The sequence below is a fragment of the Simochromis diagramma genome, unplaced genomic scaffold (genome assembly GCF_900408965.1).
Source record: "Simochromis diagramma unplaced genomic scaffold, fSimDia1.1 OVJJ01000337.1, whole genome shotgun sequence".
NCBI classification, from domain to species: Eukaryota; Metazoa; Chordata; class Actinopteri; order Cichliformes; family Cichlidae; genus Simochromis; species Simochromis diagramma.
Window position 1 is genome coordinate 2,156,287 of NW_024386982.1, and position 22,092 is coordinate 2,178,378.

General features: G+C 41.6%; 1 protein-coding gene across 1 annotated transcript in view; it reads right to left on the reverse strand.

Moving 5' to 3' along the window:
• Positions 1-22,092, reverse strand: part of pappa2 (pappalysin 2) — an 89,081-nt gene that overhangs the window by 6,709 nt on the left and 60,280 nt on the right. The window contains exons 21-25 of the mRNA XM_040039525.1: positions 18,635-18,848; positions 17,040-17,208; positions 15,000-15,132; positions 14,722-14,843; positions 9,281-9,352 (exon numbers count right to left, since the gene is read on the reverse strand). Coding sequence (XP_039895459.1) covers positions 9,281-9,352; positions 14,722-14,843; positions 15,000-15,132; positions 17,040-17,208; positions 18,635-18,848 — 710 coding nt within the window. The remainder of the gene's footprint in view (positions 1-9,280; positions 9,353-14,721; positions 14,844-14,999; positions 15,133-17,039; positions 17,209-18,634; positions 18,849-22,092) is intronic.

The window sequence follows — 22,092 nt, forward strand, 5'->3', positions numbered from 1 at the left end:
ACTCAGGAGAGTTTTCTCCAAGCATGACATCCCGGTGCATTTCAGACCCAGCAACACACTCAGACAAAAACTGGTTCACCCCAAAGACAAAACTCCTAAACACAAACTTAACAACGTAGTGTATGCTGTACAGTGTAGCGAGGAATGCCCAGACCTCTACATCGGAGAGACCAAACAGCCACTTCACAAGCGCATGGCACAACATAGAAGAGCCACATCCACGGGACAAGACTCGGCAGTCCAAAGGACAAAGGTCACTCTTACAAGGATGTTCACATTTTGGACAGAGAGGACAGATGGTTTGAAAGAGGAGAGAAAGAAGCATGTATGTCCCTGACACCGTAACACCCACTCACACCCTGGGCCATCTGACCTCAGGAAATCACATGATAGGGTGGGGCTAGGTTTCACAGCGGGTTCACCCAAAAACCTGGGCTAATTGTGACCTACACCCGTTTTCACACATCGACTTTTGGGGGACACTCCCCCAGGACTTAAATGTAGGACTCTCCACCATGTGACCTTAGAACTGAAGAAGCTTCTCGGATGAGAGGTGAAACGTCTTCAAGCATCTTAAAGAAGTCCAGAAGCTTTTCTTTCCAAGCTCTTTAGAACAGCAAGGATACAATAACACATAAACCAAACCACTAACTAGAACAACCCACTGGCTCAAGAAATGGGAGCTGTAGAGAGTACAGCAAAGCAACCTTTTCTAAAAGCATAACCTGGACAGGGGGCGGAGCTGAAGATGCTAAAAAGAGATCTGAACCAAAGGGAACAAGAAAATTGGATTTTGCAAAAGCATATGGAAAGGGTATGGATGCATGTTAGAGGGCACTGTAAAGCAAAAGAAATCTCACACAGCATAATCAAATGCTGCAATGCTACAAGCTGGTTGGTAAATGTCTTTGCCTCTTACAATACAATGAAACAAACTAATGAGATGTCACAGGCTGTTTCACACAGACGGGAAAACGGTTGTGTTGAATTTTTGTCTCACTCCTAGGAGTGTTTACAGTGCGCAATAACTGTAAAACCACTATAGTAAGGCATGCTAAGCTGTGAGTTTGTCAGAGATTTTATAAAGTGACAAAAAAGCGGTGCCCTCTGTGATCTTCTGTCACCTCTTTGTCCTGTGAAAATTATTGAATAGCATATTAATATTGTATTAAAGCAGTCTGCCCTTGATCTACCACTCTGGCTTCAACATTTATCCGATGCCTGAAAAGCCTTCCTTATAAAGTTGCAGACTTCAAAAATAAGTTTGTTCTTCAGGCAGAACACAATAACATCATTTGGGCGTTAGCCTGGCCTTCCCAAATATGAGTGCAGTCATCTTCAGTTATCTCCAGGCTCCCATTTCTGTTTTCTATGGATGGTGACTTCAAGCCCTTGTTGTTAGATGTGGTTTCTGTTTCATTAGAGTGCAACCTTTTGCATATCTTTGTAGAAACCCTGGCGCTACCTTGGTCCATTGGCATAATTTCTCAAGATGACCATTTTTGCGTTGATTACTACAAATAAACTCTTATATAAACTCACCTTGCATTAATTGTTATTTTGCCAAACAGCAAACCTTGCACTGGCAAGTCGTAGCAATTAAATAATTGTAACTATATGGGAGGGAAAGCTTGATCTCACTTTAAGTGATTTTGATGCGGTCCTAAAGTTACACTACAGTAAATAGGGATATATACCAACATGATAAACACAGCAATATAGCCTTAGAGTACATAAGGTGTGAATGCGGCAGAGATGAGTAAAGTGTTATATCCAGTTTACAGTCCTGCTGAATCACTGTGATGAAGTAAAAATTATGACTACAAAGATTCTTCAAAGCAATTTAGCAATCTAGGTTTGGTTTGACATTGTTGACCTAGGATAAATAAAGTAGATGGACATAATTTGATGACTGATATGCTTTAAGTTACTTAGAATACCTTTAGTGTAAACAGTTTTTTGCAATGCCTTGGCCAGTGTGGGAGTCCTGCTGGAGAAACTTTGGAGTGGCACGCAATTTTCTGGAATGAAAGTTACACAGAATCTTAAACGCGATGATGAAAGCCTTTTTAATGTTTTCCGCTGAACCTTAAGGGCTTGAAGGGCCTGACGTGCCAACAATATGAAAATAAGTGCTGAGTGCCAAAGATAGTTTTGGTTTCCTCTGATGAGCTGATGGAGATATTTCAAAGACTAACAGTAGACTTTTACCTAACCTGCGCAGGGGGAGAGAGCAGCTGCTGAGAAGATTTCTGGATATTTCTCTTCACTTCAAAGAACTCCCTACTTGACAAATCCCCTTGCCTTTTCTGACTAAATGGCCACGGACAAAAATAAATCTATTTAATTGTTCTGTCTCTAAGTAAATACTTTACCAGTAATTGCACCAGATGTTTCACTAAAATCACAGCTTGTATGTAAATCTCTGAATAACCTTCATGACAAAAAGTTGCTTAGCCTAATGGCAAGTTTAATTTGAAATTTCCAGCTCTGACCTTTATTCTGGATTTTGTCAGCATTCCCATGCTTGTCCTTCCTTGCTGAAAACTGTTTAAATAAGCAGACCCCACACTTTGCCCAGATGAGGTTAATTTGGAGGCCAGGGCTCATGCTGAGGTTAATTAGTATTTACATTCCCTTCCAGGCAGAAAATATCTTGTGATCACAAGAAACACACAGACCCAGGAATAATATTAAAACAGCAAGAACTGGCTATCCACTTCAGTCCCGTACGGGTAATTAAAAGGTCGGCTGGTTTGTGTATTATCTTTAACTCCACTCCAATCAGTGTAAAAGAAACAGGCATAAAAAGCTGAAGCAGCCAATCCCAAACCTCACTTACACGAATATTCTGAGTAGTCATCCACACCTGACAAGCTCCTCACCCAAGTTTATATAACACAGGTATGAATTCTAGAAAACCCTCTGCTGTCAAGCAGCAGTATATTATATGATTGTTTTTTTTTAAATTTCCTACCAGGAATTTATATCATTCTTTACATGGCCTGACCCCAGTCACTGCACATCCTTCTGAAAACTGTTTGCCCCTTTCTCTTCTCCATATGACTCACTAACAGAGAAGAAAAGAAAAGATTTCTTCTGCCAGGTAGGACAGTTCAAGGAGTTTTACTCTTTGTTTGATGCTTCTTTGGTCTTTGTTTTAAAGGTATGTATATTTGGGAGGTGGCCGTTTTTCTGATGTTAAGATTGTAAAATTCTTTTATACAGCTTTGCTTTAAAAAAAAAAAAAAAAGCGTAAAAGGAAAGTTATTGATTTATTGGTCAATCTATGTCCCTACACTCACCTATGGTCACAAGCTCTGGGTAGTGACCAAAGAATGAAATTAGCTTCGTGAGCTGTCTTTTAGAGACAGGATGAGGAGCTTGGTCATTTTGGATGCTGCTGCTCCTCCACATTGACAGGAACCAGTTCAAACATCTGATTAGATTGCCTTCAAGACATCGCCTAGGGGAAGTATTTCGGGCATGTCCTAACGGGAGGAGAACCCAGGGCAGACTCAGGAGTCACGGGTGAGATTATACTATTAGCTGGCCTGGGAAGGACTCGGTGCCCAGCTGGATCAGGGAAGTCTGAGTTTCTCCGCTTAGACTCCTGCCCCCATGACCCAAACCTGGGTAAGTGGCAGACAATGGATGGATGGATAATTCTATGTAGTGCAACAGGTATTTGATATGTTCATTAAAAAAAAGTATTTTGAGCAGAACGTAGATTATTCTGAAAGATAAGTTTACATGCAGTCCATTTATAATCACATCATTACCACATGTTTAGCTCTTACCTGGCAACTGTAAAGAAGCCTGTATATTCCACTGTCACACTTATAGTATAGCTTGCATCTTGCACAGATCATAACACTCATTCACAGTAGGGCTGTCTGTTTATGCAGAACTATTGTTAAATGACAAAAACACAGATATACCTAATCCATGTTTTGCTTAATCATTTAATCCTTCATTAGCTGTACCGTACTACTGATTTTAAAGATACTGTACAGCATTTTATGATGAGATGAAGGGGAGCACTGTGACCATCTACCAAATGTTTTCAGCAGATGGATTCTATCCTCCATGCCTAAATGCCTTATATGAAGTCATGCATAAGTCAATGCATTTCTCTGGCTGCACACTCTTACTACAGTCTTTGTTCTTATGATCTCGGTGAAGACATGTCTTTTTCTGTGATGTAATCCTTTTATGGGACTGAAAGGTAGATAAAACATTACATATAACAGTTTTGGTATGGTAGTTGCACGGGATGTCTATGTTGGTTTTAAGAAAGAGTGGAAACAGAGGCAAGGTGCAAAGAGGGTGCAATGGCATCTGGATGAGAGCACAGAGCATATGCAGCACATGTGGTCTGGTATAATTTACAGTGTTGTCATGGAGGAGTGGGCTATAAGCAACTGTTTTGCCTAGCAACATTCACGGGAAGGTGGAAGGGGAAAATGAAGTGCTGGCAGGTGGGAAGAATATTTTAATACCATGAGACATCAACAGTTTATGTGTTCCATCAGTAGTTCCAGCCTTTTCTGAACCAAGAAGGCGAATGCCAAATAAAAACTCTCTGGTTTTATGAATTTAGGTGATTTACTGTCATTGCTACAGTATTCGTGAACTGAAATGCATGCTAAATTGCACATTAAACCACTTTTCAATTAGAATACAAACTACAGGTCACAAGTCTTGCTATAGTTATGCTACAGTGGCCTTAGACACATGGCATCACCTAATCAACTGTGTTGATTATGTCACAACAAATAAACTACTACTAAATACTAACCAGTTTGAAAGGTACACTGTTTCAAAAAATAGTAATGTCAAAGTATCTTACTGTATATTTTACAGTTTTGTACTGTCTTTCTAGAATATCATGAAATTTACATAAGTAGACGGTGATTTTACATGTCAAAGGTAAAATAACATAACATCACTGTAAATATAGTAAAACACAATTTACTTGTTTTTTAAATATATGTTTTTGTACATATGCATATTTAGATTGTAAAAATACATTCAGAAATGTATCATCATTTCACAAATATTTGTCTATTATGTGAGAGAATGATCTGTTAAATTCAAATGTAATACTATGGAAAAATATATAAAATGATCGAAAATTAATGAGAATAATCAATAATTAAAGGAGTATTTGAATTATAATTGTGCTGAACATGTCATGTCATCTAGGTCTGATTCAATAATTCAGAGGTAACACGTGAAAATATAATTAATAGGAATAAAAACTAAAAAAACATATAAAACATTGCACCGCCACGCTGTGCTAATTATATATTTTAAAAAATTAATGTAGAGGTAGGAATTGCAATTAATATAAATCTCAAAGTATTCCCAACATTCCTGAACAGAAATAGGCCTCTGCACCTGGGGTGAGGGTGTGGCCATGAAAACAATGTGACATGCCATTGGATGTTGGGACACATGACGCTAAGCATCGGCCAATGAATGTGAACTAACAACCACAAGCTCGCAGGTATGGCTGCACGGTAGGAAAAAATCCTAATATGAAAGTATTTTACTGCATTTTACAGTTTTGTTCTGTTCTTCTAGAATATCATTAAAGTTACGTAAATAGACTGATTTCACATTTCAAATGTAAATTAACGTTAAATCACTGTAATGTAATAAAACATAATTGTCATGATTATTAAATGTATCTGTCTGTACATATGCATATTTAGATGTTAAAATACATTCACAAATGTATCATGATTTCACAAATATCTGTCCGTTATTTGAAAGATTGAACTGATGAATTCAAATGTAATGCTATGGAAAAGTATATAATATGATTCCTATAAGCTTGTGTTACATCACATAAGTATTATTATCGCTGCTCTTTAGGGCGATCGTGGCTCAAGAGTTGGCAGTTCGCCTTGTGATCAGACGGTTGCCGGTTCGAGCCCCGGCTCGGACACTCTCGGTATTGTGTCCGTGGTCAAGACTCTTCACCTACCGCCTATTTGGTGATGGGCCAATGGTGCGATATGGCAGCCTCGCCTCTGTCAGTCTGTCCCAGGGCATGCAATCCATTATTATTTAAACCAACTGTTAACTGTATATTTCTGTACATTTACGTATTATGATTCATATTGCCACATTCATTGACCTTGTTTATATTTAATTTCATTGTTTGATCACGTTAAAATGTTCCTAATTTAATGTCTAAAAGCACTTGGAAAAGGCATTTTTCCATAGCATTACATTTGAATTTAACAATTCAATCTTTTAAATAATGGACAAATATTTGTGGAATTATGATACATTTGTGAATGTATTTTAACAATCTAAATATGCATATGTACAGACAGATACATTTAAAAAACAAGAAAATTATGTTTTATTACATTTACAGTGATTTTACCTTAATTTACATTTGAAATGTAAAATCAGTCTATTTATGTAAATTTAATGATATTCTAGAAGAACAGTACAAAACTGTAAAATACACAGTAGAATACTTTTATATCCATCCATCCATCCATCCATCTTCACCCGCTTTATCCGAGGCCGGGTCGCGGGGGCAGCAGCCTAAGCAAAGAGGCCCAGACCTCCCTCTCCCCAGCCACCTCCTCCAGCTTATCCGGGGGAACACCAAGGCGTTGCCAGGCCAGCCGAGAGATATAATCTCTCCAGCGTGTCCTGGGTCTGCCCCGGGGCCTCCTCCCGGTGGGTGGGACATGCCTGGAACACCTCACCCAGGAGGCGCCCAGGGGGCATCCTTGTCAGATGCCCGAACCACCTCAGCTGGCTCCTTTCGATGTGGAGCAGCAGCGGCTCTACTCTGAGCCCCTCCCGGATGGCCGAACTTCTCACCCTATCTCTAAGGGAGAGGCCAGCCACCCTTCGGAGGAAGCTCATTTCTGCTGCTTGTATCCGCGATCTCGTTCTTTCGGTCACTACCCACAGCTCGTGGCCATAGGTGAGGGTAGGGACGTAGATCGACCGGTAAATTGAGAGCTTCGCTTTTACACTCAGCTCCCTCTTCACCACGACGGACCGGTGCAGCGTCTGCATCACTGCAGCTGCAGCACCAATCCGTCTGTCGATCTCCGGCTCCCTTCTCCCATCACTCGCGAACAAGACCCCGAGATACTTGAACTCCTCCACTTGGGGCAGGAACTCATCCCCGACCCGGAGTGGGCACTCCACCCTTTTCCGGCTGAGAACCATGGCCTCAGATTTGGAGGTGCTGATCCTCATTCCCGCTGCTTCACACTCGGCTGCGAACCGCTCCAGTGCGAGCTGGAGGCCCTCACCCGATGAAGCCAACAGAACCACATCATCTGCAAAAATCAGAGATGAGATTCTGAGGCCACCAAAGCGAAAGCCCTCCGCCACTTGGCTGCGCCTAGAAATCCTGTCCATAAAAATTATGAACAGAACCGGAGACAAAGGGCAGCCCTGGCGGAGCCCATCACCCACCGGGAACGAGTCCGACTTATTGCCGGCAATGCGAACCAAGCTCTTGCAACGGTTGTATAGGGATCGAATGGCCCGTAGCAATGGGCCAGACACCCCATACTCCCGCAACACCTCCCACAGGACACCCCGAGGGACACGGTCGAATGCCTTCTCCAAGTCCACAAAACACATGTAGACTGGTTGGGCAAACTCCCATGCACCCTCAAGTATCCTCGAGAGGATAAAGAGCTGGTCCAGTGTTCCGCGACCAGGACGAAAACCGCATTGTTCCTCCTGTATTATATTACAATTTTTTTTTACAGTGTAGCTTAAATGAACTACCACATGTAAATTTTACTTTTTGTTGACTTGGACATTTACAGAGCCAGAAAAGTTCCGGTTTTATTGATTTGTCACATTAATGTCAAAGCAGTCACATTAGTAGCAACCTCTTGAAATTAAAGACAAAATAGATGCAACAAGTAAAAGAAAATGCTCCGTAATTAACATATTAAAAACCAAATGAAAAAACGGGAATAATCAAAAGGAAGAAGAATGTTACTTTAGGGAATATTTAAAATGGTTTCTGAGTGGTGTAGTTTGGAGATGTGTAAATCTCTGTATTTTTACCAAGGGCATAACATCATGGGGACTATATTTGTGTTGCTGATTCCGTTTCAGTTTGACACGATTACAATCCTTGTTATTAATCTCTGTCTCTCGTTCACAGCATGTCTTTATCCTGTCTTCCTTCTCTCACCCCAACCAGTCGCAGCAGATGGCCCCGCCCCTCCCTGAGCCTGGTTCTGCCGGAGGTTTCTTCCTGTTAAAAGGGAGTTTTTCCTTCCCACTGTCGCCAAAGTGCTTGCTCATAGGGGGTCATATGAATGTTGGGTTTTTCTCTGTATGTTTTATTGTAGGGTCTACCTTACAATATAAAGCGCCCTGAGGCAACTGTTGTTGTGATTTGGCACTGTATAAATGAAATTGAATTGAATTGAATTGAATTGAACTATTTGTGCACAATGCTTAGCCTTTTTATTGTATTGAATTCCTAGCCACCAGCATATGACAAAGCCCGCTAAATAATGTACAGTGAAATATTAAAGGTACCCAATTAAAGAATTCTAACTAATGTTTTGCAAATATACGTAGATTTACTGGAAAAGTGTCTTTGTTTTAAAATCTTTGTTGTAGACTGCTTTTAAACTAAGCTTTGAGTCTGCCTAAATAATGACTCTAAATCTAGCATAAGCCAGTGATTAATTTATTTTCCTTTTTCAGATAATCCATTAGGCTTGGCAGGCAATCCACCATTTGGCAATGCCAGGACCCCTTGGAAAAACAAGCTTCTTTGGCCAGATTTGAAAGGGATTCTTGTAAAGTGTGAGAACATCAGTTTCTGCCTGTGATTTGTCATCATGAAAATGAAGCACATCACACACTGGCTCTAGTATCTTGAGTAGTGATGACAACAGGGATACGGCATGTTTTGCTTCATGTTTTGTATTACTGGAAAGCTCCGTCTGAGACAGTAAATTTAATGTGGTTATGCCCAAAAATGTGCAGTTGTTTTTAGGATTTATTAGCCCATATCTCAGCACTAACGGAGTGCTGAGATATGGGCAAAACCAAACGAGATCCTTCTGATATTTACACTTTCGTAGCATGTGAAAGCACATTTGAGACGCACTATGTTCAGATAGAATTTCACTGATACTTTACCAAAGACAACTGTGTGTAATAGAATTACGCACAGTAGATTGGAGGAAAAAGAAAAGAGTTACTTCAAATGTCCAAGTTTAATTCAGAACTGCTTGGCTGCTTCTAAGCTTACCTCACAGGACTGGATGCAATGAATGTGTTGAGGGTCAGGGTACCACTTCATCATTCCTGTGCAGACTATGCTCTGGGAAACAAAGCACACAACAACACTAGTGAAGCAATGCAGCCACAGGAAATGGATCGCTGCAGTCTTTGCCATAGAAAATAATACTACACTTAGACACAAAAACATTTTTATAGCAATTTTTTTGAGTTTCAGTTGACCTCCAAAGGAAGGGCGTCACTGAGTGTCTGATACACATTTTGAATATGAAAACCACTTTGTTGTCTGTTGAGAAGTGCGACTTCTATGACTGAATTTGATGGATCTTGTGGAATGACTATTTAACGGTGATTTTTTGAGACTACTACTATTCAGCGGGATTCCATCAGGGCAAGCAGGGCAGGCAATACTTGACTAATAAAGCCCTAAATTGGACATAAATTTAACCGGACCCAAGTTAGAGTGTCTCTCTGCTTTTACCTCAAATACAACACTGTCACAATGCTACTGGCATCTTTGCACCATCCTTTACATTACTGCTATCTTGTAGCTGTAGGTGGTTACTGTCTCTTAAGCACACTTAACTCTGCTTCTCTGTGACTCTGTTGAAATTTATAGCATAACTGGTTTATTTAATATCAGTATCCATGCCCCGTTACCAATGCCTCATGAACTACAAGACCTTTTTTCTTGTTGTTTGTGCATGTGCATTTTAGATAAGCCTATGTAATATCATGGAAAGCTAAGGGGTGACTAGCATGCTAGACAAACTGCTGCTGGCTCTGCTTTCACTGTTCTGAGATCAGTTACTCTTCACATTGTCAGGAGTAAAAGTAAGCATCAGCAAGTAAAAAAGCACAATGTGATTAATAATTTTATCAGTTTTCTCTTACTAACCACCGAAGCCAATGTGTAATGTAGAGAAGCACATTAGCAAAGAAAGCCTTCATGATGGAGATCAGTGCCTGTCGTGCTCAGTTTAATAAAACTATCAAATTGAACTTGTGCAGAACCTCACCAGCTGTTTCACTAATACACCACCTTTATTTTTCATTGATATTGTATCGGGCTTGGTAACATGACTGTTGTGTTATCAGCGTTATTATGTTGAGAACTGTCTCTCAGCTAAGACTCTTACACTGGAGCATAGAGCTTTACAGCATGTTCTGACATGAAGTCAGTCATCGTCTCTGCTTCCCTTTCCGTAAAAATGACCGCATGTCACTGCAACGATTAGATTATTATTGGATGCCGTCTAAAAAGTTGGGGTTAGATGAGAATTAATCAGTTTTAGAGTGACCAGTAGTTGGCTAAAGCATGATGAAAAGAATCCTACTTGTTAATATTATTTTAGTGTCTTGTGTGCAAAATTGTGCGTTTGACCTATGGATGACTTAAAGAAAGCACAAGAAAACAGCCCAGTGTGTAAAACCTGGCCCCTGTGTGCTTACAATGAAATTCCATTCCTAATATTGTAGTCAGATTACAGTTACTGTCTTTGCAGCAAGTCAATTTCCCTCGCTTGCCTTGAACCGTATAAAAATGAATAAAACTACATCTTGCATTCATTCTGACTGGAAGCCATAGATATCCTATTGTTTTCACAGACATGTGCAGTACATTATGAATATTTGTTGTCTTTTTGAAGTATTTGTCATGCGAGAAAAATCATGTTTTTGTACAACTTAAGGAAATGCAAAAGTCAATATTTTGCGGTTAATTTTGGGTGAGGCTGTGGTCTTCTGCCATTTTTTGACCCAAAGAATTTACAAGGTGGTTAGTAGACAGCAGACTGACTAACTAACAAATATGGACAGAGAAAGTGGATCCTCCCCTGTGACTTTCTGTGCACCCTGACCCAGTAACGGAGACCTGATTCCGAAGTACTTGAGATAACACAATCCCTCAAAATCACAAGGCAGTGTCAGAGATATGGCGTAAGAAACCAGACCTCAATCCAACTATTTGACCTTGGCAAGGGCGGAAAAACTGGCTGGTGGGCTGACTGACCACCCAAAAGTAAGACGAAACTGGAGCACTGTTTGCAACAGCATTAACGTAGAAGCGACTCCTAAGATTGAGTAACATGACCCGCCTTTGAAGCAAAACAACCCTGTAACTCAGACCCATGAGCTGACATTCCAAGTTTTTTTTTTCATGGTGACTTGTATACACTGTGTATACACTATGAGAAATGTGTGTAATTCCTAAAAGGCTTGACGTCAACTGGAACCTTTACTCTCACTATCTGCCTGCGATTTCCAGTAATCCAACAAGTCCTGAATGATAACGGACACAGTCGCATACACATGTAGTGAATTTTGCTGGGTGATTAGCTGATGCAGCTGGGAATAAAAATGTTTTCTAAAAAACTCCTAAAGATACTATCTTGCCAGTGATTCAATCAGATACCTGATATGAAACACATTAGCTCATTCTATGATGAATTTGGAAAATGTCAGCTGCAGTTTCACAGAGATTAATTTTTAGACACTCTCAGTTACTTACAGACCACTTGAAATGGTTTCTGTTGAAAATTAAACTGATATTTCTGTGTTTTCTTTACTAACTAAACACACTGCAACATATTACTTTTGAGCACATGTTATGGTCTCAATTTAGGACTTTAAATGAACACTTAAAGCCACCAAAAAGATCTCAAATCTAAAATTTCATGACTGAGGAGTTGAAACCTGAATGTAGAAAAAAAAAGGGTAATTCCTCTTCAACTATTACTATTTAAAAATGCAAAAATGTGTACAAATGTATTGCTTATGATAGCTGCATAGCTTTTTAGCTACCGTTACTCTGTGTGGGGCCTCGTTGTAGCTGTGTGGGTTCTCTCTGGGTACTAGTTTCCACCCAAAATCCAAAGGCATTCATGTTGCTAGGTTAGGTTTACACCTAACCTAGCAACCCAAATATCACTCAGTGTTTGCTCTGGACTGACGATCTCCAGCGTGTACCACATTTGTTGTAAAATGACAGCTTGGATACTCACGCTGAACTGGACAAGTGGTTAAAAGAATGGTTGGATGAATAAACTCATATATATCCGCTTATAAATCACAGAACATGTATTTCTTTTTAATACTTTTAAGATTAAGCTTAAAACTTTCCTTTTGGCTAAAGTTGGGCTGGATCAGGTGACGCTGAATCCTCCCTTAGTTATGCTGGTGTAGGCTGTAGGATTCCCATGATGCATTGAGTGTTTCTTCTTCAGTCACCTTTCTCACTCACTATGTGTTAACAGACCTCTCTGCACTGAATCATATCTGTTATTAATCTCTGTCTCTCTTCCACAGCATGTCTTTATCCTGTCTTCCTCTCTCACCCCAACCCCCACTCGTGGCAGATGGCCCCGCCCCTCCCTGAGCCTGGTTCTGCCGGAGGTTTCTTCCTGTTAAAAGGGAGTTTTTCCTTCCCACTGTCATCAAAGTGCTTGTTCATAGGGGGTCATGTGATTGTTGGGTTTTTCTCTGTATGTATTACTGTAAGGTCTACCTTACAATATAAAGCACCTTGAGGCGACTACTGTTGTGATTTGGCGCTGTGTAAATAAAACAGAATTGAACTGAATAGTTGTTTAAGAATATCATTTTCTCAACATACCCATCAGTCTCCTCCACTGATGGGTATGTTTTGCCCAGAGGTACTATTCAAATATTTCCTCTGAGTTATCAATTCTGTCACTAGTTAGCTAACATAAACGAATATAAGTCTATTAGCCGTAACTAACCAACCACACGATGTCATTTTTCTTACTGACAAAAGATGGTGTTAAACATGTTTTAAAAACTTTCAACTTTCAGCACTAACTTCTTAAATCAATTATATCAGTTAGTTTTTGAGAGCAGGGCTCAATGGTGTATATCAGCTTTTATGTGTTTAGCATCCTGGCGTTCTTTGATTTCATGTTTTGTTTTGTTTTTTTGTTTTTGTATGTGCATTAACACTTACTTACTTAAAAGTTCAAAATAAAGATTTGATTGATTGATTGATGATAATAGGGAAGACTATTGTCAAAAAAGCCGATGAAATATTTGGGTTGCAAGAGTGTGATTTCAAGTACTTAGGTAGCAAAAGACTCTCTGAGGAATCAGAGATATAATATTATCTCTGGACAAGTGAGAAAGAGAAGACATGCGACTTCTGATGCAAAATGTATGGCAGCAAGTGCTCAGTATTTTATTTTCCTTGGCTTCAAACTGTGAACAATCTTAGTTTTGTGCTTATCATTGAAGGTGAATCAGTCTGGAGCAGTAGCTCAGTTTACTTCATGCTTTTGTTAAGTGCACCAGATGTTTGGACACATTATTCATCCTGATGGGTGTTTTTGTGTAAAAATCTCTGCACTGTTTGTCAACGTATCAGCTTTCACGCTGCTCTGGACTAGTCGCTTGGCAGCAAGTGAGCAAAACAACAGCAGTTTTGTAACACCTACCATGCGCTTCCAAATGGTAGCAAAAACCACAATGTCTTTCTCAGTTGTGGTTATTTTTTACCAATCACAACATGTTATTTTTCACCACATCCAAGCTCATCGCTTATCATAAAAACCTAACAGCTGCACCCAGTTATACAAGTTGCGATCACAGTTCAACATTAATCAATGAACCTTGAAAGTATGAATATTATATATGCATCAAGCGTGAGTCAGGTAAACTGTATCTCAAACCAGCATTTAAGAAACAATAGCTACGCTGTAAAAACTACTGTTGTGACATTGAGACGGCAAGAGGGGTGTCACATTTACAAAGGACCTCCTGGCCTACACTCGGTGGTTATTGGCTGGCTTGGCTGAGGGAGGGGTTGTCAGCTGATCCAGCTCACCTTGGCCTTCCAGGCTATAAAAGCTGGTTCAGAAGAACTACTAACTTCCACTTTACCTGGCATCAACCTTCCAGTAACAACAAATTTTCTTATTTGAGTAAACTTCTTGTGTGGACTCCCTCTTTGTCACATACCTTGAGCCAGTTTGTGACATCGTGCCAAAGTTTCTACTTTTTCTTGAGAAAATAAACACAATGTCTGAAATATGATGGAAAGGAACTATTTTTAACCCAACATTGTGCATGTTACCATATATTGTTTTGCTGATCTTGGAAAAACCAAAAATATCTAGTCACACTAGTCAAGTTATGTAATCTGGGACGTCACTTGGGATCGAGTGGTTCTCTAAGAGGCAGTAGGTAAATCTACCATCCTAGAAATCTATGGTTTGGATCTGGGTTGCTTTGATTTGGAAAATGATGACATGCAAAGTAAAGTACAAACAACTTTTTTCAATTCAGCATTTCGTCATTCATCACAACATTTCAGCACGTAGAGGACAAGACCAGAAGATCTCCTGTTTAAGGATGTGGCCACTCCATGTTTGGGTATGTGTTGAACTTTAATTAAAAAACATTCCCCCAGTATACCGATACTCTACTCCAAAGGTATCTCACCTGAACTTTTTTGGGAACCATCCAGTGTTTCAAAGACTTGACTGTAGTACCATTGGGCAGAACCGCCGGGTCATGTAGGTCCAAGTCTACAGCCATAATGCATATTGGGTAGCATTCAGCACCTAAAAAAAAGTTAAAATGAGAAACACAATAATGTAGAAGTCTAAGAATTATAATAAAGTAGAAAAAATGTAGTGTCCATCCAGATAAGCCAAAACGGATATATATGGTTTCATTTAGTTTCACAGAAAGAATGAAAATCTAAAGGTCACACTCACCAACAGCCATCCCATGGTCACAGCTGTACTCCACAGAGTTGAGATCTGGAGGAGCAGAACAAGATCCCTGGAGATTGGGACACATGACAAATTCTGCTGTCCATTCTCCATCCTTAGTGCAGCGAATTTCAATCTGGAAACAAATACAGGCATTAAAATCCACAATGGAAAGTCTACACTTGTCCCAGTTTGGGCATTTTTGCATGTATACACATGAATCTCACTATAGCAACAAAATACTTGGTGGAAATACAGGTTCATGGCTGTTTGTAGGAATTTGTAGAAGAAACAAAACTGTATGTGAAATCTGAATTTCAGTTATTCCACAGAGCCGAATCCTAGGAGCGATGTCGCATGTAAGCGAAAATGATGTGAGCTTCACCAATCCAAATCAGGATGTTGTAGTGATCTAGTGGGCGATTGTGGCTCAAGAGTTGGGAGTTCGTCTTGTATTCGGTAGGTTGCCGGTTCGAGCCCCGGCTCGGACAGTCTCGGTTGTTGTGTCCTTGGGCAAGACACTTCACCCGTTGCCTACTGGTGGTGGTCAGAGGGCCCGGTGGCGCCAGTGTCCGGCAGCCTCGCCTCTGTCAGTGCGCCCCAGGGTGGCTGTGGCTACAATGTAGCTGCCATCACCAGTGTGTGAATGACTGAACGTGTAAAGCGCTTTGGGGTCCTTAGGGACTAAGTAAAGCGCTATACAAATACAGGCCATTTACCATAAAACAGCGGTCCCCAACCTTTTTTGCGCCACGGACCGGTTCATGTCCGACAATATTTTCACGGCCCTTTCAGGTGTCTCGGATAAATACAACAAAATAAAAGCAGTACCACTCCCCCCCAAAAAAGAAGATTTATTCATAACACACGGCAAAAGACACAGGGAAACAACCAATGATAAAAACCCTGAAAACCATGAATTTGACGCCCGGGCCTCAACTCTCACGGCCCGGTACCAAATGACTCACAGACCGGTACCGCTCCATGGCCCGGTGGTTGGGGACCGCTGATCTAAAAGATTTACCTTTAAAAAGATAAGAGTCAGTATTAAAATTTGATTTGCTGATTTATTTTGTAATTCACTTTGTGACCATTTTGACTCATTTAATACGTAATGTTTATATATTGCCTTTAAACTATTGTTAATAAATTGTTAATTGACGGTCAGTATTGTTAATTAATGCTGATCAGGTTTTTCCAAGTTAATATGTGAACTCTGTAAACCTTCTGTATCATTTGTGTTATATGGAAGTAGCAGAGGTCAATATTGCAAAAAACGTGAACCAACAGTATTATTAGATTTTAATATTAATGTTGGGGCAGTATCCGTTTTTCTCTGCAAGATATGAGTCTTCTTGTCTGTTGTGTTTTATATTTGTTATTTGCTGTCTTTCTCATTGTTTATGCCCGTGTAGATTACATGCACTTAATCCCGTCTTTCTCTTAGTCATCACCGAAGTGGATCTTTTTTAATCTCCTGTGTGAATCTGCACCTTCCTATATGAAAAACTTTAATTGCTTTTTACAATAATTATTTTGTGTTAAGTGTGTTTTCTATTTAAAAAAGCATTGTTTGTTCAGCGCATTCAGAGTTGGTTTGACCATGAAACTGTCCACAGTCTGGACTCCTGCTGGCAGGACACATTTTTAAACATTTACAATGACAGCCATTGTTGAGGTTTTGTCACACTTCACTTACCCTCCATAAGAGCTCCTGGGTGACCCCAAAATGATTCCTCTAGAAGTCTGGGGCAATACTAATGCATTAGCCATGAACACTGCCATTACAGTTACTGTACCATGTTAGGAGTCAGGCATTGTGTGATTTGTGAAACTGACTTGTACAGCATGACTTGGAGTAGAGGTGTTAGACCACTTTTTTCTTCAGCTTTTTGACAAAACATTTAACAACATGCAGCTTAGCGAACTCAACTGACACTCAGAATCACTCTCCTTGTGATCGATCTAAAAGCGTTTTGATAGTCATGACTGTGTACAAGCACTTTGAGGTGTTAAATAAATTAACAGCTGTTGAAACCTTACATTTTTTGTTGTGTCCGAGCACTGAAGGGTGCAAACGGTGTCATAGTACAGGCCATTGGTGCAGGTGTACATGCCCTGGAATAGATCAGGTGGGGCCGGGCACGATATCGGCTCGCAGCCAGTTTCCTCCCACTGCCCTCCTTCCAGACACTCTAACTTGAAGTGCTTCCTAGAGACAACAGGTAATACACACATCTCTCAATGACCCGAATTATCACAAGACCTCATCCAGTTTAACACACACTGCTGTTTTGCGTGAAGCTATAAGGAAGGTTTACAAATAAGACATTGACCAGACAACTGAACACATTACATGGAAAAATGTTGGGATGTACTGAAGCACGTGTTGTAAGAAACGCTGAACACACAACAGTGTAAACAATATTTCCTGTGTGCTGCATGTTGGGTGTAAATGCAACAGTGTGTGTTATAATATTTATGTGGGTACATCTGTCAAAGGTAAAAGTAAAAAGCCTGTTTAAAGCTCTTTAATAGCGGCTGCCTTTTACTTTCACATGCTGAACTAATAAAGCATCAGGGGTTATTAAAATGTTTACTCATGTCGGAGGAAGCATAACTCATAAAGACACCCAGCTGCAAATGGAACTTCCAAATAAAAAGTTGTTCATTGGATTGCAAAGAAATCTGGGGTAAAATCCATCCATTCATCTACCCATCCATCCATTTTCTTGTACTGATCCAATCTAAATGTCATAGAGCGAGAGGCGGGGCACATCCTGGACAGGCTAACGGATCCACTCAGATTCATATCTGTGGTAAATTTAGAATCACTAGCAAGCTTTCTATGATATCAAATAGCCTTTCTGTTTGGTATTTATTAATCTGCTTTCAAATACAAGACCATCCTGACCCCCCAACGCCGTCTGAAATGTGTGAAGAAAGCCGACTCCTGAAGGAGGACATAAACTTACGCCACAGGCTGCATCTCCTGTTAGGAGACCCTCATTTCATTATAAACATGGGATCTGTTTTCAGTAATGAGCAGTTACTTGGGGAATACAACTGGCAAAGGAATGACGAGGCCCAGTTAGCAGCAGTACATATTTTATTGGACCCTAATGTGAGTTTGCTCCCAAACTGAATATAGGTATGTGGATGATGGGCCAAAGAATACCTCTTAAAAGCTGTATACTCATTGATATTTAAAACTTTCCCCTTTGGGTTCTGGGTGTTCATGGGATGCATTGTTACAACAGTGATTAAGAAAAAAAATCTAAAGCAAAGATTCTAATTTTATGAACTAGTGCGTAATGGGAATCTTGTAAAGTAAAGGAAAAGAGAGAATTTCCTCCATTACGCATGGAGGCATGTGTAATTAAACACTGTATTTAATTTGGTTTGTCTATGCTGACTAGTGTCCCATTTGGATATAACAAGTAAACGCCTGAAATAAAAAGTTTTCCCATTGATAATTTAAGGAATCATTCAGAAGACGAAACGCCTGGAATTAGAATAAGAAGACATTTTTTTGTGCGTGTTTCATGCTTTATGCTGCAATTAATACTTAAATAGTGAATGAACTTTGACTAATGCTACTCTGTTGACTGTACTGCCAGCATTTCTGCCCAACTTACCGCCGTATCTTCTTTTTGAGGCTCCCTAACACATAGAAGCCTGGGTTGCATTTGTAACGACAGACAGAGCCAACATCGTGCCCTGAAGCTAGACAGTCTGCTGTTAGCAGCTTGGCATCGGATATGCTTGGCACCTCTGGACATTCTATCTTGCAGTAGGCCTCCGGCAAAGACCACAGCCCGTCCTCCAAACACACCAATCTGTCACTGTCACCTAGGGAGGAGAGAGGGAGAGGAAGGCAGAGGGGAGGTGAAGGATTTTAAGATCCCCAGAGAATTTTAAAGTAGAGCCAAACAGCTAGGTTAGTTGTGTACTTAGCTTTGTTATGTTACAGAGATATGTTCACGTTTATTTGACTGCATGAATATAGCAGAACTTCTTATTTTAATTGAATGATAATAATGTTTAATGAAAATTAAGAAAAACCTTAAGGTTCAGAGATCACTGGTATTCTCGCCCTAATATTGTAGGCCTTTACACTATAATAAAAGCAGTTCCAAATGACTGTTGTATTGAATTTGTGCTCAATGTGTAGTTTGTGGCTCAGCTGCAGGAGAGGGGTGGGGCAGTGGCCCATCGGCCGGCAGCGGAATGGGCGCTGTTGCCACTGCTGTTGGGGGAGGCTCAAGCTTGCCACTGGCGTCTAGATGTAGCTTCGGAGATGTGCGTGGAGCCATCCTGGACCTACTTGTCCTCTCACTGGCAGCAATTTTGCGGTAGTGGAATGGGGGTGAAAGATCAGACCTTTGCGTTTGCTCCGCGGCTCCATGATGCAGCGGTCCGATGGCTTCAGCCGGGACCGTCACCAGAGGAGGCACAGTTGCTGGATGCGGTGGTCCAGGAGCAGTTTGTTGAGGGGTTTCAAGGGGAGACAGCACAGTGTGTCAGTTGCCATCGGCCCGCAAGCCTGCATGCAGCGGTCACACTAGCTGAAGACCACGTGGCATCACGGCCAGAGGAGGCAGTGCAACCAGCAGCGGAGAGTCGCCCGGTTCCGGCCCTGAGGAGGTTCCCCACCTCTGCTATAGCTTTGGAAGCTGCGAGGGCAGTCATCTTCCCGTCTGCGGCCATGGGACGCTAACTCTGTCTCTCTTGCAGGTCTCTCCACATGTCCTGGCAGCTGTAGACGCTGCGCCCCACCCACCGGAAACCACAAGAACGCCGGGGCAGGAGTGCTGGAAGTGCAGGCAACCAGGATACATCAGCTGAGAGTACCCACGGATGGAGGTGGATCAGGTGTTCTATGTCACTGGCCCTCAAACACCCTCGATCTGACGCATCCCTTAATTCTCTGGACAGATTGGGCGGGGTTTAATAATCGGTTGAGGTAGTGTGTGGGGATGCGTTCACGACCTATGACGGCATGTTGTGTCTGTGTTACACTCAGATGTGGCGCTATTCAGCTCCTGCCAGATTTCCCACTAGAGCAGTCTCATGATGACACCTTATGCTCAGCATTCGACGAAGTGATAGGAACTGGTGGTCACATGGTGCACCATGACGCAGCACTAACCTGCTCACATTTTGTATCATTTAAAGATAGGCTGTATCGAGTGAGTCGTGACACTTGCACAGAAAAGGAACACGCCCAGTTGTTGGTGCCAAAAAGCTGCTGGAAAAATGATTTTCCAAACAGCTCACCATTATCCTATGATGGAGCATATGGGGTATGATAAAACTCTGGAGCAAATAATGGCCCGATGTTATTGGCCAGGCATCTAGGCGGATGTGCGCCAATGGTGTGTGTTCTGCCCGGAATGTCAGCTGGTGAACCACCCGGCCATTCAAAAAGACTATGAAGTGGTACAGTCAGACAAGTGAGGAGCCACACAGATATATCACCTCAGCCTCCTAAAAGCACGGAGAGAGGCTGAAACCACTTCTCTGGTGAGCTTGGTGAAGGAAAGAGATGAGTTGGGGCCGGAGGTGCCAAATTCCACCATACCATCCTTCCTCCGTGGTGATAACTATCTCACACAGGCTGAAAGAACGGATATTGCTACATTGCAATAATGTTTTGTGAGATATCCCCCCCCCCTGCCCGGTCACACTCATAGAGCACCATTTTGAAACACGCCCTGGTGTGACGATGCGTTCAGAGCCCTACAGGTTATCTGAACATAAAAGACAAATTGTTCAGAACGAACTGGCTGAAATACTAAAGCTGGAAATAACAGAAGAGACACACAGTGCATGGTGTAGCCCCATTGTGTCCCATAGTGACAAAAGATGGGTCAGTATATTCCTGTGTCGACTACCGCAAAGTGAATGAGGTGTCGCAGTATGATGCCTACCCAATTCCCCAGGTCAGAGAGCTACCTGGACTGGTTTGGCACTGCTGGCTTTTTCACGAAGCTGGATTTAACCAAAGGCTACTGGCAAATCCCCTTGTCTCTAGAGTCCAAGGAAAAAATGGCTTTCTCTACTCTGTATGGTTTGCACCAATTTCCCAACTTCCAATCGGCTTGTTTGGAGCCCAGCCACTTTCCAGCAGCTCATGGACTGGGTGCTATGTTCACACACTGCGTATGCTGCCTCCGGTCACTCCTGGGCATGTACAACGGGTGGCTGCAGTCCTGGAGTCCCTGAGGCAAGCGTGACTCACCGCCAATTCAAGGAAATGTGTGGTTGAACAGAGGGAGGTACAATACCTGGGGTACCGCTTCGGACGCAGGCAGGTGCGCTGTTAGATGGATAAAACAGCAGCCATTGCATTACGCCCGCATCCCAAGATCAGAAAAATGGTGTTTAAATTATGCAGCAGGCTTTCCCATTTTGCTGAAATGTCATTACAGGAACTGAAAATGGTACTCAGTAGTTTTTGTGGCTTCATGTGCTTTTATACATGCGCATATCAGGGCATCACTGATCTCACAGACAGTCTGAGGTACAACCTGGACCAAAACATAATGTCCCAGAGGTGTTCTATTGGATTTACTCAGCCTAGCATGGGGGACAGTCACTGTTATCAATTCTTTCATCCTCCACAAACTGCCGGCATCCTTACCAAATTAAGCCAGGACTCACTGCCAGTGGGTCCAAGGCTTTCATCCTGATAACTAATGGCAGGTGCTGTTGTCTATCCTGTAGAGGTCTGTGCATCCCTCCATGGATATGTCTCCTCAGACTATCAGTGGCACGGTGGATGTGCCAATTCCGGTATATTACAGCAAATTAAAAGTTGGGCTCCACAGTGCCCAGCAGTGTCCTGTTTGGAGGTCAGTTTGTATGACACTGGCAGTGTTCCTCCTTGCACAAAGGAGCAGATACCAGCCCTGCTGATGGGATAAAGACCTTCTACAGCCCTGTCCAGCTCTCCTGCCTCCTCCTCCATGCTCTTGAGACTGTGCTGGGAGAAACAGTAAGTCTTGATGTGCCATCCTATAGGAGTTGGACCGACTGTGCAACCTCTGTAGCATCCAGATATCGCATCATGCTAGCAGCAGTGACACTGACC